The 14126-nt window shown below is 57.2% G+C and overlaps 1 protein-coding gene across 1 annotated transcript in view; it reads left to right on the top strand.

The window, feature by feature from the left end:
- Window positions 1-338: 338 nt before the first annotated feature.
- The window catches only part of VOLCADRAFT_117761 (uncharacterized protein), a gene marked incomplete at both ends in the record, with an annotated part of 16746 nt that continues 2958 nt past the window's right edge, over window positions 339-14126 (top strand). The window contains 23 exons of the mRNA XM_002951065.1: window positions 339-437; window positions 1422-1486; window positions 2317-2445; window positions 2894-2933; window positions 3447-3605; window positions 4134-4184; window positions 4802-4882; window positions 5379-5578; window positions 6228-6473; window positions 6823-7295; window positions 7569-7690; window positions 7973-8103; window positions 8742-8781; window positions 9462-9489; window positions 9772-9857; window positions 10228-10331; window positions 10794-10894; window positions 11359-11441; window positions 12019-12060; window positions 12480-12531; window positions 13184-13223; window positions 13543-13594; window positions 13829-13879. Coding sequence (XP_002951111.1) covers window positions 339-437; window positions 1422-1486; window positions 2317-2445; window positions 2894-2933; window positions 3447-3605; window positions 4134-4184; window positions 4802-4882; window positions 5379-5578; window positions 6228-6473; window positions 6823-7295; window positions 7569-7690; window positions 7973-8103; window positions 8742-8781; window positions 9462-9489; window positions 9772-9857; window positions 10228-10331; window positions 10794-10894; window positions 11359-11441; window positions 12019-12060; window positions 12480-12531; window positions 13184-13223; window positions 13543-13594; window positions 13829-13879 — 2475 coding nt within the window. The remainder of the gene's footprint in view (window positions 438-1421; window positions 1487-2316; window positions 2446-2893; window positions 2934-3446; window positions 3606-4133; window positions 4185-4801; window positions 4883-5378; window positions 5579-6227; window positions 6474-6822; window positions 7296-7568; window positions 7691-7972; window positions 8104-8741; window positions 8782-9461; window positions 9490-9771; window positions 9858-10227; window positions 10332-10793; window positions 10895-11358; window positions 11442-12018; window positions 12061-12479; window positions 12532-13183; window positions 13224-13542; window positions 13595-13828; window positions 13880-14126) is intronic.

Genomic DNA, 14126 nt, shown 5'->3' with positions numbered 1-14126 from the left:
TTTGTTGCGATGAAGTATCGCAAGACTCCTAAATCAAACCTTGGAGCATGTAAGCTTGAACGTGCTCGACTTTACGTTAACTTTTACGAAATGCCTCCGCCATCTTGGTGTAAGCGATAGTATCTTTGGCTACGTAGGTGAAATAAACTAATTGCAGCTTTACGAAATTTGACTAAATCCAATTTTCCTGAAACGAAGGAACTTGACTTCGGAAGTGATCGTGAATCTCGTCTCCCGTAGCTTGACCCTTACCTTAGTAACGAACACGGATATAACAAGCTCATAAACACTTTTTGTTTTTTCTATTGTGGTCGGAGGCGCACCGAGGCTGCCGAAGGATGCAGCATCCCCTTTGGTCGCTGTCCGCCCTGTTACTATGCTGCCTCCCGTTTGGAGCCGTATCACAACTGAGCACTCCAGTAGCTCATAGCAGTCAGGTACGAGCCAAGTTACGGCGTGGTTGGCAGTCAGTTGTATTCGGCGAGGCAACTACGGACTTCACGGGGAAACCTGTAGTGGCTTGGGATCCTTGGGCCCCAGTTTAATCCGCGCTCCTGTCGGCTGCCTGGGCCGGGCTACACGACAGGCCCTGCAATGTCGAACCAACGGACTGGTGTATGGGGCCTCCCTGCCTGCCTTTCTGCTACCCTTTCTCCACCCTCATGCCCATAACACGGTCACGGTCACTTGGTCGCCAGCACCGAATCCCCCCTTTATGTGCTCCATGAGACGTTGCATCCTATGCAATGGTTCATCCCCTGCCATGCTTCCTTCGTCCTCCTTCCTCCGCCCATACTTTTCACTTCCCAACCTCCCCGACCACCCACCCACAGACCTCGCTGACTGTGCCCCGGTCTGGTGTTCGCATACGCTTTTTTTACTTAGGGTTTTACTTAGGCCCCCAACTCGCCATACTTAGGCCCCCAACTCGCCATACTTAGGCCCCCAACTCGCCATACTTAGGCCCCCAACTCGCCATACTTAGGCCCCCAACTCGCCATGGTCCCCGCCCCCTAGCCGCCGAGAGATGCCGACCCAGACTCCCAAACCCGCACAAACCCACTTGCTTAATTTTTTGCGCCCCTTGGCCCCCCACCCCCATGCCCCTTTTTCTCCATGTTCACCGCTCTCTTGTGGCTTTGATCCGCTTATGTGCCTCTCCTTGCAGGCTGGCGAGCAGTTCAAGTTGTTGTGTTAATGTATGTAAATATGTAAATCCCTTTCCTTTGCACGCGCACACACACAGCCGCTTCCCGCCGCCGTCAGTACAACGCGGTCGTGGCTGTCATAAAAGTGTGACCGTCCTTGTCTTTCCCCTGACCCACCTTTTTCGGCGTTTACTTTCCTTGACCCCCTCCTCGTGCATGTCCCCCTCCTCCTCCCGCCTGCCTCTTCCCCTTCTCCTCCTGCCCCCCCGTCAGCCGGCTGTGGATGCAGCCAACAAGTACCGCAGCCGGAAGGCGGACATGGACAAGGAGGGGGACATGTGGGTGCCGGCGGGCAGGGATCGAGGGGGATAGCCGGAAGGGGGGTGGAATGAAGGGGGGTGGAAAGGAATGAAACGCCGCCGTCCAAAGTTTGAACCTACCGCAGTCCAAAGCGATAAAGTTAATGACCCGTGGTTTCGGAAATAGAACGCTACAGGTATTTTTGGCGTAGTCGTTGTCAGGTCTCTTGATATTGTCCTGGTGGGGGTGAGGGCGGGGGGAAATTTAGGCAGAGGAGGGGGGGAGGACGAACCAGGAACGAATGAAGCTGCTGCCAGGGTAAGAGTGTACCAGACGTAGAACTGACCAAAAGGCGTTCTTGAAGGTGGGGGGTGGTGAGGGCGGGGGCCCCAGCAGCATAGGGACGGGGCCGAAAGGCCATCATCAAGGATTGAATCGGAAGCGTGCTGGTCCTGATAACAAACCTGCGTTGTGGAACGCAAAGCCACACAACGCGCCGTGCTGTGCCGTGCTGTGCCGTGCTGTGGCTTCTACTGCTTCGCTGCACCTTCGTCGACGTGCACGCCGAAACAACCACGGAGTTTCCTGGCATGTGCATGTGTGTATGTATGTATGTACGTATATATAAATGTATGCATGTTTGCTTGTATGTTTTCGTCCTCGTTTCGTGTATTAGAAGGGGACATCGCCTCTATAAGCATCACAACCCATTCTGACTCCTGTGTGTATTGTCTTCACCTGCCGCTCCTTCCTGACATGCGTCTCCTCCTCCCTCCTCCTCCTCCAACCCCCTCTCCTCCTTCGCCCTCCCTCCTCCCATGGAAACAACAATACCACCCTGTAACAACAACAACAACAACAACCATAGCCAGCACGAAGGCCCCGTTCCGGGCGCCAGCCGCTGTGGCCGCCACCGCCTGGACCTGACCTGGATGAGTGAGGCCACCAGCTCGGTGTACGCAACACCCCTCATCACGGACTTGCACGGCGACGGCAGGTGAGTGGGCGGCTGGCTGGCTGGCTGGGTGTGGGGCTGGCTGGGGGTGGGTGGGCCTGCCGTGAGGGTGGAGTTTGTATGGGTGTGGGGCTGGAAGTGGGTAAGGATGGGTGAGGGTGGGTTGGGGGCACTGACGGAGGTTGACCAGGACGGCAGGGGGTCACCGGATTCCCCAGATGTAGCCGGACATAGCCTGATTTGGACCTGGCATGTCCTGGTAGCCTTATTTTTAACGTCCTGATCTATAGCCTAATTTGGATTTGGATCTAATGCCTCCTATCTCCATGGATCCTCTTGGCCTCTGTTTGTGTCCGTATGTATGGACGAAAATGCACGTACATATGTATGTATATACGTATGTATATATATACGTATGTATGTATATATTTTTTATGTATGTATGTATGTATGTGTGTGTGTCTGCCCTGCTGTGGACTGTTGGGCGCAGGCGGGACATCGTTGTGCCCTCATTCGTACACTACTTGGAGGTGAGAGCCCACCGTTGGGGGTTTAGGGGTCCAGGGAGGGAGAAGACAACCACCACCACCACCTGCACCACAACCACCACAACCACCACAACCACAACCACCATCTGCACCTGCACCTCCGCTGCCGCCGCGGTGTGAAACACCCACACAACACTCGCTCCGCCACGAAACGAACACCTCTCTTGCGGCTATAGCCGAACTCTCCTATATATTCCTTCCCATGCCGGTGACTCGGCGCGGGGCCTCAACCAGCGGCCCTGACCGGGTATTGCAGTGCGGCCACCACCACCACCACCACCACCACCACCACCACGAGAGCAAAACCATCAGTGAGGCGGCGGCTCGGGTCCTCCGTCAATACATCTATACATGTGTAAGGCACATCACACGGCACAGCTTATTTTACCGCGGGGTTAGCCACGCGCGCAGATGCAGAATGTTTAAACACACAGACACACTCCCACCATGCATGCATGTATGTATGCATGTATGTATGTATGTATGTGCGTCCAGGTGCTGGAGGGTCCAAATGGAGGTCAGGCGGTGGGTTGGCCCGCCTTCCATGCGTCCTCCGTGCACGCCTCACCGCTGCTGTACGACATTGACTTTGATGGTGTACGGGATATCATGCTGGCAACGTACGACGGTCAGATCATGTTTTTCAAGGACACGGTGCGAGGGGCCTGGCTGACCTGGGAGTTGCCTTCGAGCGCATCAGGGAATATGTTATCTTTCAAACATTAAGCTAGATGCCGGACATTATTATGTATTATTTATATTTATATTTATAACTTCAATTTATCTTTATGTGGATATGTTTGATGGTTGATAAAACAGGTGGTTGGGTGGTCTGTTTGCATGGGGAGCTGGGAGGGTGTATGGGTTCATGCTCAGGGTTGGATATGTCGGCAATCACGGCTACCTGACCGTCCGGCCACCCCACGGAGCCGCATCGCTAGATTTGACTGGTAACTAACCTTCATTCCGTTGTCGCCTGTTGCTGCCGTTGCTGCTGCTGTGGTTGTGTTTACTGCTACTGCTTTGGCTGCTGCTGCTGATGTTGATGATGATACTACTGATGCTGATGATGGTGATCCTGTCTGCGGGCACCGCCTAGTATGCTGATATGACTGCAGATATGGCCGTTGTTGGTTGTCTGTCTGTTTATCTGTCTGTCTGTCTGTCTGTCTGTCACTGCAGGGAGAGAAGATGCTCGAGGGACTGCAGATTAGCCGACTACGTGTGCGCAAGGTGGGGGTTGGGGCTGGGGGTGAGGACATCAAACAAACAAATAAAGAAACAGACAAACAAACAAACATAACGTACATATGTGGTCAGGTGGTCCCGCTTGGCCGCACATATTAGCACCTAACGTTGCTGTGTGTGTGTGTACGTTCTTTAGTGATTTGAGATGTGAGGAGGGAAATGCCGATGGTGGTACACGAATACCTTTGTATGTATTTACGTATGTATGTATTATGTATGTATTATGTATGTATTATGTATGTATTATGTATGTATTATGTATGTATTATGTATGTATTATGTATGTATTATGTATGTATGTATGTGTCACATGTCACTTCTGTCGCTGCTGGCGCTATTGCTGCTGCTGCTGCTGCTGCTGCTCGCGTGCACGCCCATTCAAGGTGTAAGGCGGCTCTACTCGAGCGATTCGGAATGCCTCCTCACACACATGCACAAACATATGGACATACACATACATACATACATACATACATACATACATACATACATACATACATACATACATACATACATACATACATACATACACACCGAAGGACAGTTTGGGGTGCGGCCCGACTCGAACCAATGCGGTGTGGCCACACTCCCTATTACCCCAGGACTGGTATGTGGGTCTGGACCCCAAGGACCCGTTCGACCACTCCCATCCGGACGTGAGCGACGGTGATGGCAACGGCCAGGTACACGTGTGTGTGCGTGTGTGTGTGTGTGTTGAGTTAATCTGAGCCGCGATACGGGAACAGGCCGAAGGGAACGTGCGCGTGCGCGTGTGCGTGTGTTTTGGAGCTTTCATAAAGAGGCGTCGCCAGCGTGTATGTAGCTGGCCGAATCTTCGGGCGATGCGGTTGCTGACGCGCCTTGATGTTGCTTCTGTCCGCGTCCTTGTTTGTTGTTCCTGTCGTACTGTCGTACTAAATCGTCGTAGCGACTGCTGGACCAGTGCTAGCGCGCCTGGTTTGCCACGTTTTCCGTGTTTTGCCCATTACCCCCCGTGTACCCCCGCGTTGTTGGACTCCAACATTACCACCACCCCCAGGGCCCCCCAACCCACCACCACATACACTCTTACGCGCTTGACTTGCTGGTCTAAGTCAGAGACCGTGCGGCCTTACACAGCCACCATCCCCTTCCCCCCCGCAATTGCCATAACGACCATCCCTGTGCTTGTGTACACAGTTGCGAAACAGCAGCAGCGGCGGTGGAGGAAGAGGAGGGGAAGGAGGGGGCCCCGGTGGCAAGACGCAGCAGCAGCAGCAGCAGCAGGGGGTAGGTAGAGGGGACTCCACCCCCTCCGGCATCAGCGGTGGTGAATCTCAACGGACTGCAAGCATGGAGGATCGTGTGAAGAGGTTTGTGCGCCAGATTACCGAGTACAGGTAGGAGGCGTAGGAGAGGAGCGAGGGAAGGAAGGAAGGACCCGTGGGTCGGTTGTTGAACTGGGTGATGGGTGGGTGGGCAGTGGGCTACGTGCGTTTCCTCCCCATACCCAGCTGGAGTATCCGTCTATCTACCTCCGGCATCTGCTTCAATCGTCAGTGGTTCGTCTCCCCCCCCTCCGCAGCACCCCATGAGTTTCTATAACCCCAGCCCCAGCCTCTGATCTGCAACCCCCTCTAAACCCCCTTCCTAATAGGCCCATAGGTCCTTCATAAGGCCCACGTCCCTCTGTCCTTCATAACCATATTCCGACATCCGGCTGGGCCCTGCCCTGCCCGGAACCACACCACACCACACCACACCCAACAACACGACACGGCACAACACAGTAAAACACAACGCGACATGACATTACACAACACAACACGACGAGACTTGACGTGAGGTAACGCGAAGCTAAAACGTTAGGCGACATTGCAGAACCCACCCCGCAACCGGGCGAGGCCGCATCTTTCCGCTACTACCTACGGACCGGACCATACCCGGCACAACAACACGTCGCAAAACCTCTCCTCCCCCCTCTTCTCTTGCCCTGGCAGCAGCTTCAATCGTGTGTGGTTCGTCTTTCCCCCTCTTCACCCGCCCCAGGGCAAAGTACGGCGACCTAGCGGCTGACAAGCTGATGGAGGAGGCCCGGGCCACCAACGTCATATTTTACGACTTGGTTGTGGCGGCGCTGAAGCAGCAGCTTTTGCAGCAGGAGCTGGGGGAAGGCGGGAATGGCACCAGCAGCGGCAGTAGCGGCAGCAGTGGTGGAGGCGGAGCCAGCCCCTCGCCGTCGCTGTCGCCGCCGCCGCCGCCGCCGGTACAGCAGCAGGCGACGATTACTGCTAGGTGAGTGGCGGTGAGGCGTCTGGCTGCAGGAGCGACGCCGTTGAGGGTGTGGGTGTGCGTGTGTGTGTGTGTGTGTGTGTGTGTGTCGGGCCTACCTGTGACGCGCTGGGAATTCTGGTAAAACCCTTCCCAGCTTTTGCCCCCTGAATACACCCCCCCACACAGACACATACCCTTGACGTGGTGTGTGTGTGTGTGTGTGTGCCTTAAACACCCTTTTCCGCCTCCCCTCTTTTCTCCCACCCCACTCTTTCCTTGGCTTTGCATATATCAAATCACCGCAACCCCAACCCCTTCCCGACTCCCCACTCCCATCGTTTCGGGAAACTCTGAATGGTACCCATGACAGCCCTGCCAGTCGGCGCCGGCTAATGCAGCTCGCGGACGGGGGCGATGCCGTCAGTGGCGCCGCGACCGTTGAGATGGGCGGCGCCGGCGAGGCCGTATCTCAGGAGGCCGCTGATTCCTTCCAAATCTTCGAAGACAACCCTTACGCAGACGTCCTTGGCGATAATGACATCGTCGACTTTGACCAGCAGCAACAGCTGCAACAAGTGCAGGACGATGACAGTGGTGTTGGTGATGGCGGTGATGATGGAGCGGACTCGGGTGGTGAGTTTGACGGCGGGGAGTTTTCCGACGGCGGGTTTGATGCGGGTCGCGGTCAGGCGGATGATGCGGAGGCGACGATGGACCTGGGGGCCGCCGCTGGCGGCGGCGGTCTGGAGTCCTTCCTGGGGAGGCTGGAGTACGACGAGTTTGGGGATTTGGAGAGTACGGCAGAGCTGCGGGAGAGCGATGCGGCGCTGCATGAGCACGGAGGTGTGTGTGTGTGGGGGGGATGGTATGGTTGTAGGGATGGTATGGGGGCCAAGGGGTCGGGATGGGTAGGGAAGTAGGGGATATCGTTGGTGCTCATGATGTGAACGCAGAGGAAGAACGTTGATGATAAAAACGCATAAGAAGGGCGGGTATCTTATCGTCATTAAAACCTTAATTCCCCCTTTCTTAATTCCCCCTACTCTCTGGCCCTGGCAGCAGCTTCAATCGTGTGTGGTTCGTCTTTCCCCCTTTTCCCCCCTTTTCCTCCGCCAGATGACCCCCGGGCTGCCAACCCTGACGAGCTCCAAGTGGACAGCTACCGGCACCTGTACCTGGGGGACTACCACGGGGGGTCCAGGGCGCATGGGGGCTGGGGGGAGGAGGACTTCGTGCAGGTGGGCAAGCACCTCTGTGGGGATTATATCTGTATGTGTGTATGTGTGATTAAATGTTATGAGTTATGTAGGCCGGCGTTATCCGAGTGTAAAGATCACGGAAGGCGTCTGTGTGTGGGGGGGAGTTGAAGATCTGTGGGTTGAAGGTGTGTGTAAACTCCCACCTCACCGCAGTTATGCCCCGCGCTTATGTCATTCTTTCTTTTTCACCTTTTTCTCTCCTTTTTCTTCCCACCTTTTTCCTTACTCCCGCCCGCCCTCCAACCCCTCAACCCCCCTCAGTCCGGGCACCCAGACGCCGCCGGCGGGTACGTGTATGTGGACCCGCACGTCATGACCACGCCCGCCATAGCCGACATTGACGGGGACGGACACGACGAGCTCGTACTCGCCGTGTCGTACTTTTACGACAGGTACGGCGGGTTGATGTGCCAGGCTGGGTGGTAATGGCTTATGTGGGGTGAGGAGGCGGGGTGTCAGCGGGGGGGGGGTTTCGCTGCGCCTGCAGCCTGTTCCCTCCTTTCCAATCCACACCATCATCCTGAAATACCATCACCCACCTCTCCATCACCATCACCGGGCCTTCCCCCCAGTGACCATTCCGCGTCTGTGCCGTCTGTGCCTGTTTGTAAAAGTCATGGCATGCCTGCGCGCCTTCTGATGTCTGCCAGAGACAGAGAGAGAGACAAAGAAATCAACATATATATATATTGATCTCTGTCTATCTGTCTGTCTGTCTACTTGCCTGTCTGTCTGTCTGTCTGTCTGTCTGTCTACCAGTTGATAAAACCCTGCAGTTGACGGCTTCCGCTTCCGGCGCTCCTCGGCCCATGTGCTGTACCCCCCCTCGAGTGTTGTCCCCCTCTCCCCACCCCACCAGCTATCCCCCCTGCCTACCGGCCTCTCCCCCACTAAAACCCCTCTCCCGCCTCCCTTCCCCTCCCTTTCCCTTCCCTCGTTCCCTCCCCCTCATCCCCACTCGTTCGTGGTTCGTCTTCCCTCCCCCCTCCCCCCCTTCCCTCACCCCACCACGCGCCACACCGCCTCTAAGGGAGTACTACGACGACCCAGATCACGCCAAGGACCTCAAGGTACGGCATCACCTGCTGGCTGCCCTGGTCTCCGTACACCAACCAATAAATCTTGGCTTTTTGGCTTCTTTGCTGTATGGACACATATATGTGTATGCAGCTATGTATGTATATGCAAGCTAGTTATGGATTTAAATGCTAAGTCGGTGTATATGGTAAAGAGCCACTTCACCACTTGGCGAATTGAGCCCCACTTTCCTACGGTTTGTTCCTCTCCCTTGCAATTTCATTGTCAATATTATTTGCAAGGAAGCCATCCGTAACCAGGGGGCGGGGAGGGAGGGGGGATAGCTGCTGCTGCTGCTACTGCTGCTGTGTGTGTGTGTGTGTGTGTTGTTGGGGGTTCCGAGCGTATTGTTCCGGGCGTGTAAACTTAAATCCCCCCCCCCGGACCCAATCCCACATCCCCCTCGGGCATCGGCAGTTAGTCAACCCTTTGTTTTCCTTGCAGATGTGGTTTCACTCTTTCTTCTATCCGGCACACATCTATCAACGCCGGTCCCGTTAGCTTATCTCACTACTTTGTGTTATTGGGAGGAGGGGAGGAGATGGGGCCGGAGGGGGGTTGGGGAAAGCGCCTCCCGCTTTTCATCGTCATACACACATGCACGTACACACACGCAGCGTTCTCGTACTCCTCGTACATTCGTACTTTTATCCGTATGTTTGTATGCCTGCAGGGTATTGACTTGTCCAAGTATGTGGCCAGTGAGTGGGGTTGCAGTGGGTGGGTGGGTGGGGGGGGGTTTCGGGGGGTTGGGTTTACGAGAGGCGGCACGGCGGAGGGAGGGCAAGAGGAGGCGGAAAGGAAACGGGGAGTCAAGGGAGGGAGATGCGAGGAGGGGGCACCAACACCCCGGCTCCAACATAGCACCGAAACCGAAGCCCTAAAATCCAATCCAATGTCGGCAGTTGACTCACTCATATGATCTCTTTTCCCCCAGGACCAAAACCCCCAAACCCCTAAACCCCCCAAAACCCCACGTGCAGGTGGTGTGGTGGTGTTGGATTTGCGTACTCGCTCTGAGAAGTGGGTCCAGCATCTGGACCTGTCGACGGACACGGCCACGTACAAGGTGCGTATATGCGTGTGTGTGTGTCTGGTTACTAGTATCTGCGCGTGTAGTGTGTATTTTTGGGGGGGGCCCGCTGCGGGTGGTGGGTGCGGGTCCCGTTGCTCCGCTGTTGCTTAGGACGCACATCGCGAGAACACGCGTGTGTTTCGGGGTGAGGGGGGAAATTGGGGTGGTGGGGGGGAGTTGGGGTGGGGGGGGGGAAATTGGGGTGGGGGGGGGAATTGGGGTGGGGGGGGGGAATTGGGGTGGGGGGGGGGAAATTGGGGTGGGGGGGGGAATTCCTCGTCCCACGGTGTTCCACGTTACCTCACCTGCCCTCACCTGCCCTCACCTGCCCTCACCCCTCTTTACTACCCCCCCTCACCCCCAGGCCTACGCCTACTCCTCCCCCACCTTGGTGGACATCAACGGGGATGGCAAGCTGGAGGTGGTGGTGGGGACGTCTATGGGCTTCCTCTACGTGCTGGATCACAAGTAAGGAGGAGAGGGGGGAATGAGGGGGGGGTTACTGGGGTGGGGGGTGGGGTGGCGGGGAATGGAGAGGGAAGCGGTGAAGTCGGGTGGGGCTGGTGCTGGCGGGGGATGGGGAGGTTTGGACGTGTGCAGCGTCATCCGGTCCTGGCCTCTCTGAGCCCCCATTGAGGACATTTGAATCTACTTTCCCCCCCTTTCCCCCCCTTTCCCCCCCTTTTCCCCCCTTTCCCCCCAAAACACACACACACACACACATGCACATACGCACACAAGAAGAGACACACGCCCATGGCTTCTTGCAGGTATATGATGTGGCCCAACGGTCCCTCCGCCACCTTTGTTTCCTAGGCCAACTCATTTTCATTTCCCCCCTCAACGGGTACCCTCTCGCGCTCTCTCCATCACACACACACACACACACACACCTCCCCCTTCCCGTACACACACACGCTCCTGCTGCAGGGGCGACCCCGTGCCTGGGTGGCCCATTCAGATGGGGGAGATCCAGGCGCAGCCGCTGGTGGCCGATATTAACAACGACGGAGACCTGGAGATATTCATTTGTGAGGAGGTGGTGGGGGGGGGGAATTGGGGGGAGGATTGGGGGGAGTTTGTGTGTGGGTGGTTGTGGTTGTGGTGGTTGTGGGTGGAGCCCATGATGGATGACCGGATCGTTGGAATAAGAACCCGAGTCGGTTGTGTGTGTGTGTGTGTGTGTGTGTAAGGGGGACACAGTAGTGGACGGGGGCCCGCGGGGCTGCTCGGCCGCCATGTGTGTGTGTGTGTGTGTGTGTTTCGGCGTACGATTGATTGTGTGTCATGCCATCCTTGGCGCTTCCTTTCCCCTCGCGGCAAAGTTCACGTAAACGGTACATACTGACATATGTACGCAGACTACATCTTCCCAACCCCGTTGTGGCCTATCATCCCCCCCCCCACCCCTCACCCCTCCCCTCCCTGCCTTCAACCCCCCGGCCCCCAAACCCAAACCCTCTGAAACCCTTCCTCTACCGTAAACCCCCGCCAGCCGACATGCGCGGCAACATGGCTGCCTTCAACGTGAAGGGTGAGGAGGTGTGGGAGCGCCACGTGAGGTCGGCGGTGTCGCAGGTGTGTTTGTGTGTGTGTGTGGGGGGGGTCCGGGGTGGGGGTTTTGGGGTGTGTATGGGTGGAGGTGCAGGTGGGGAGTGTGCGCAGTGGCTGTCATCACCCTGCCGCTGCTACTGCCGCTACGGGTGCTACGGGTGCTACGGGTGCTCCCCATGCCCAAAGCAGCATCAGTAGCACAATCAGTGGCATTTACCCCGGCGAGGACTTCATCTAGATAAAACGCAGGCCCCCACCTACATCGCGCTTTACGTCTGTCTGTGCCTGCGTCCCAGGCCTTGCGCCTCCCTCTCTCCCTCTCACTCCCACCGCCCTCGTGTTGGCCGTTGGCGCCACCGCGTTCCGTCTTCCCCTCATTCGTTCATTCGTTCGTGTGGGTGTACTCGGCCCCGAGGGACATAACCGGGGTGTTCGATAAACACACTCTTCTTACTCCCCTCTTACCCCCCTCCTCCTCCCCACTCCTCCTTTCCCCCCTTCACTCGTTAGTGGTTCGTCGTCCCCTCCCCCTCCCCCTCCCCCTCCTCCCCTTTGGATTGGCGTTGCCCTCTGAACTGAAACTTTGCTTGATGTGCTTCAGGGCGCGGTGGCCGGGGATATCGACGGTGACGGGCAGCTCGAGGTGAGGGAGGGGGATTGTGCGTGCTGCCCTGGCGGATCGGGGCGCGTGTGCTGCTGTGTATGTGTACATGTGGGGTGTGTGTGTGTGTGCTGTGTGCTGTGTGTGTATGGGTGTGTGTGTGGGGAGGGGAGAGGAGTAAAGTTGAGGAGCCATAGAGGGGCCACACTCGAATGGGCGGCATGGCGCAGGGAGAGAGGGTGTTAACCCCCGGTACCGGGAATCGAACCGAATACCTTGAAAACCACCACGCCTGAGATCTGACGGCCGCCCTCATCCCCAACCTGTTTACCTTTTGGGGTATGTATCGTGTGGAGCCCTGGGCTCCTCAAACCCCCATCCATAGAAACCCACCCATTTCCCCCCACCCCACCCGCCCCCACATTCCCACCTGGCCCCCCAACCCAACCCCAACCCGCCAGGTGGTGGTGGGTACGGCAAGTGGCTACATCTACGCGTTGGCGGGATCTACAGGTAAGAGAGAGGAGAGGAGAACAGAGGGGAGGCGAGGGGAGGGGAGGCGGTGGGGGTCGTCCGTCCACCCCGGGGGATGGGGGCGAGGGATGGGATGGCCGTGGAGGGAGAGGGGGTGAAGGCGGTCGGGTCGATAATGATGGTGGTGGTGGAATGGTGTGTGTGTGTGTGTTTTGTTTGGGGGTAAGATGAACCACTGGCGAACGAAGGCAGATACCAGAGATGTTTTTTTTCTGGGGAAGCAGGGGACGTCGTTCCCTGCGGGTGGTGTCTTGATGCAGTGGAATGGGACTTGGCAGCTGCGACCGCCGGGAGGGGGTTGGAGGGTTTGGGGTTAGGGGGGAAGGGCTGTTCTAGGGGTGTGTTTTGCGTGGGAGTTAGGGGGTTTTAGGGTTGTGGTTAGGGGGGAAAGGTGAACAGCGATACAATAGCGTAGCTCGGACTGATAATGAGACTGTTAATGACCCATGGGTCACAGACATCTTCCTCCCTCCCCAACAACCGCCCCAACAGAAAATGTGAAAGTTTTTTCCCGTTCTGAGCCATAACTTTTCTCCCTGCTCCCCTCCCCCCTGCCCCGTCTCGACTTCAATTCCCCCGGGAAATACACACACACACACACACTCCTGCGTACCTCCACACCCGGTGCTAGGTGTCCCGATTCCCAACTGGCCGTACAGGGCGAGGGGCAGGTGAGGAGGTGGACGAGGGGGTAAATGCGGGTATGGGTGGCCGGCGGACAGACTAAGAGTGTTTGTGTGGGGGGGGGAGGGGGATGAAACTGGGAGGGAGGATTGCAGTGAGGGGGAAAGGGGAGTGAAGGGGGGAAAGGGGAGCGAAAGGGGGGTAGGGAGGAAGGGGGGGTAGGGAGGAAGGGGGGGTAGGGAGGAAGGGGGGGAAAGGGGAGCGAAGGGGGGGTAGGGAGGAACACAACCTCCGCCCACCCACCCGCCTGTCTGTCTGTCTGTCACCCCCCTGTTTGTCTGTCGGTTTGTCGGTTCTTCCCCACAGGATCCAGGCCGCGCCCACCATCACCCACCTTGTCGAGGGCACTGGAATGCAGGTGTGCAGTGGAAGGCAGTTTGTCCCCGAGGGAGGGGTGGGGTGGGTGGGTGGGGTGTGTTTCACACGCCGCGACGGGTCACAGGCCTTATCATGGCCCCAACCGCCTCCAGCCCGATTTCTATGTGTTCCCAACTCATTTCGTCTTCCCCCCGCCCGTTACCTAATTGCCTTGTCTCCCTCTTCGCTTTCCCTCCCCAATGCTGGTGTTGGGGGTTTGAATGCGGCTTCGCAGGTGGTTGTTCCCGCATTCGACGGGTTCCTGTACGTGGTGGATGGATTGCAGGTAAGGTGGCGGGTGGCGGGTGGTGGTGGCGGGTAACGAGCTGATGGGGATTGCATGGATAAATGGATGGGTTGGCGGCGGTGGTGGTGGCGGCGGCGGTGGTGGTGGTGGTGGTGGTGGTGGTGGTGGTGGTGATGGTGGTAAAAAACAGTGAAGGGGTGATGGTGTCATGCGAGAAAAGGCCCTCCGCTGAGTATGGGGGGTTGGGGGGATAGTGGGGTTAGTTGTCCGGGTGTGGTGCTTGGGG

Source organism: Volvox carteri (assembly GCF_000143455.1).
Source record: "Volvox carteri f. nagariensis unplaced genomic scaffold VOLCAscaffold_21, whole genome shotgun sequence".
Taxonomy (NCBI): Eukaryota; Viridiplantae; Chlorophyta; class Chlorophyceae; order Chlamydomonadales; family Volvocaceae; genus Volvox; species Volvox carteri.
This window is presented reverse-complemented; position numbering and strand designations above follow the sequence as displayed.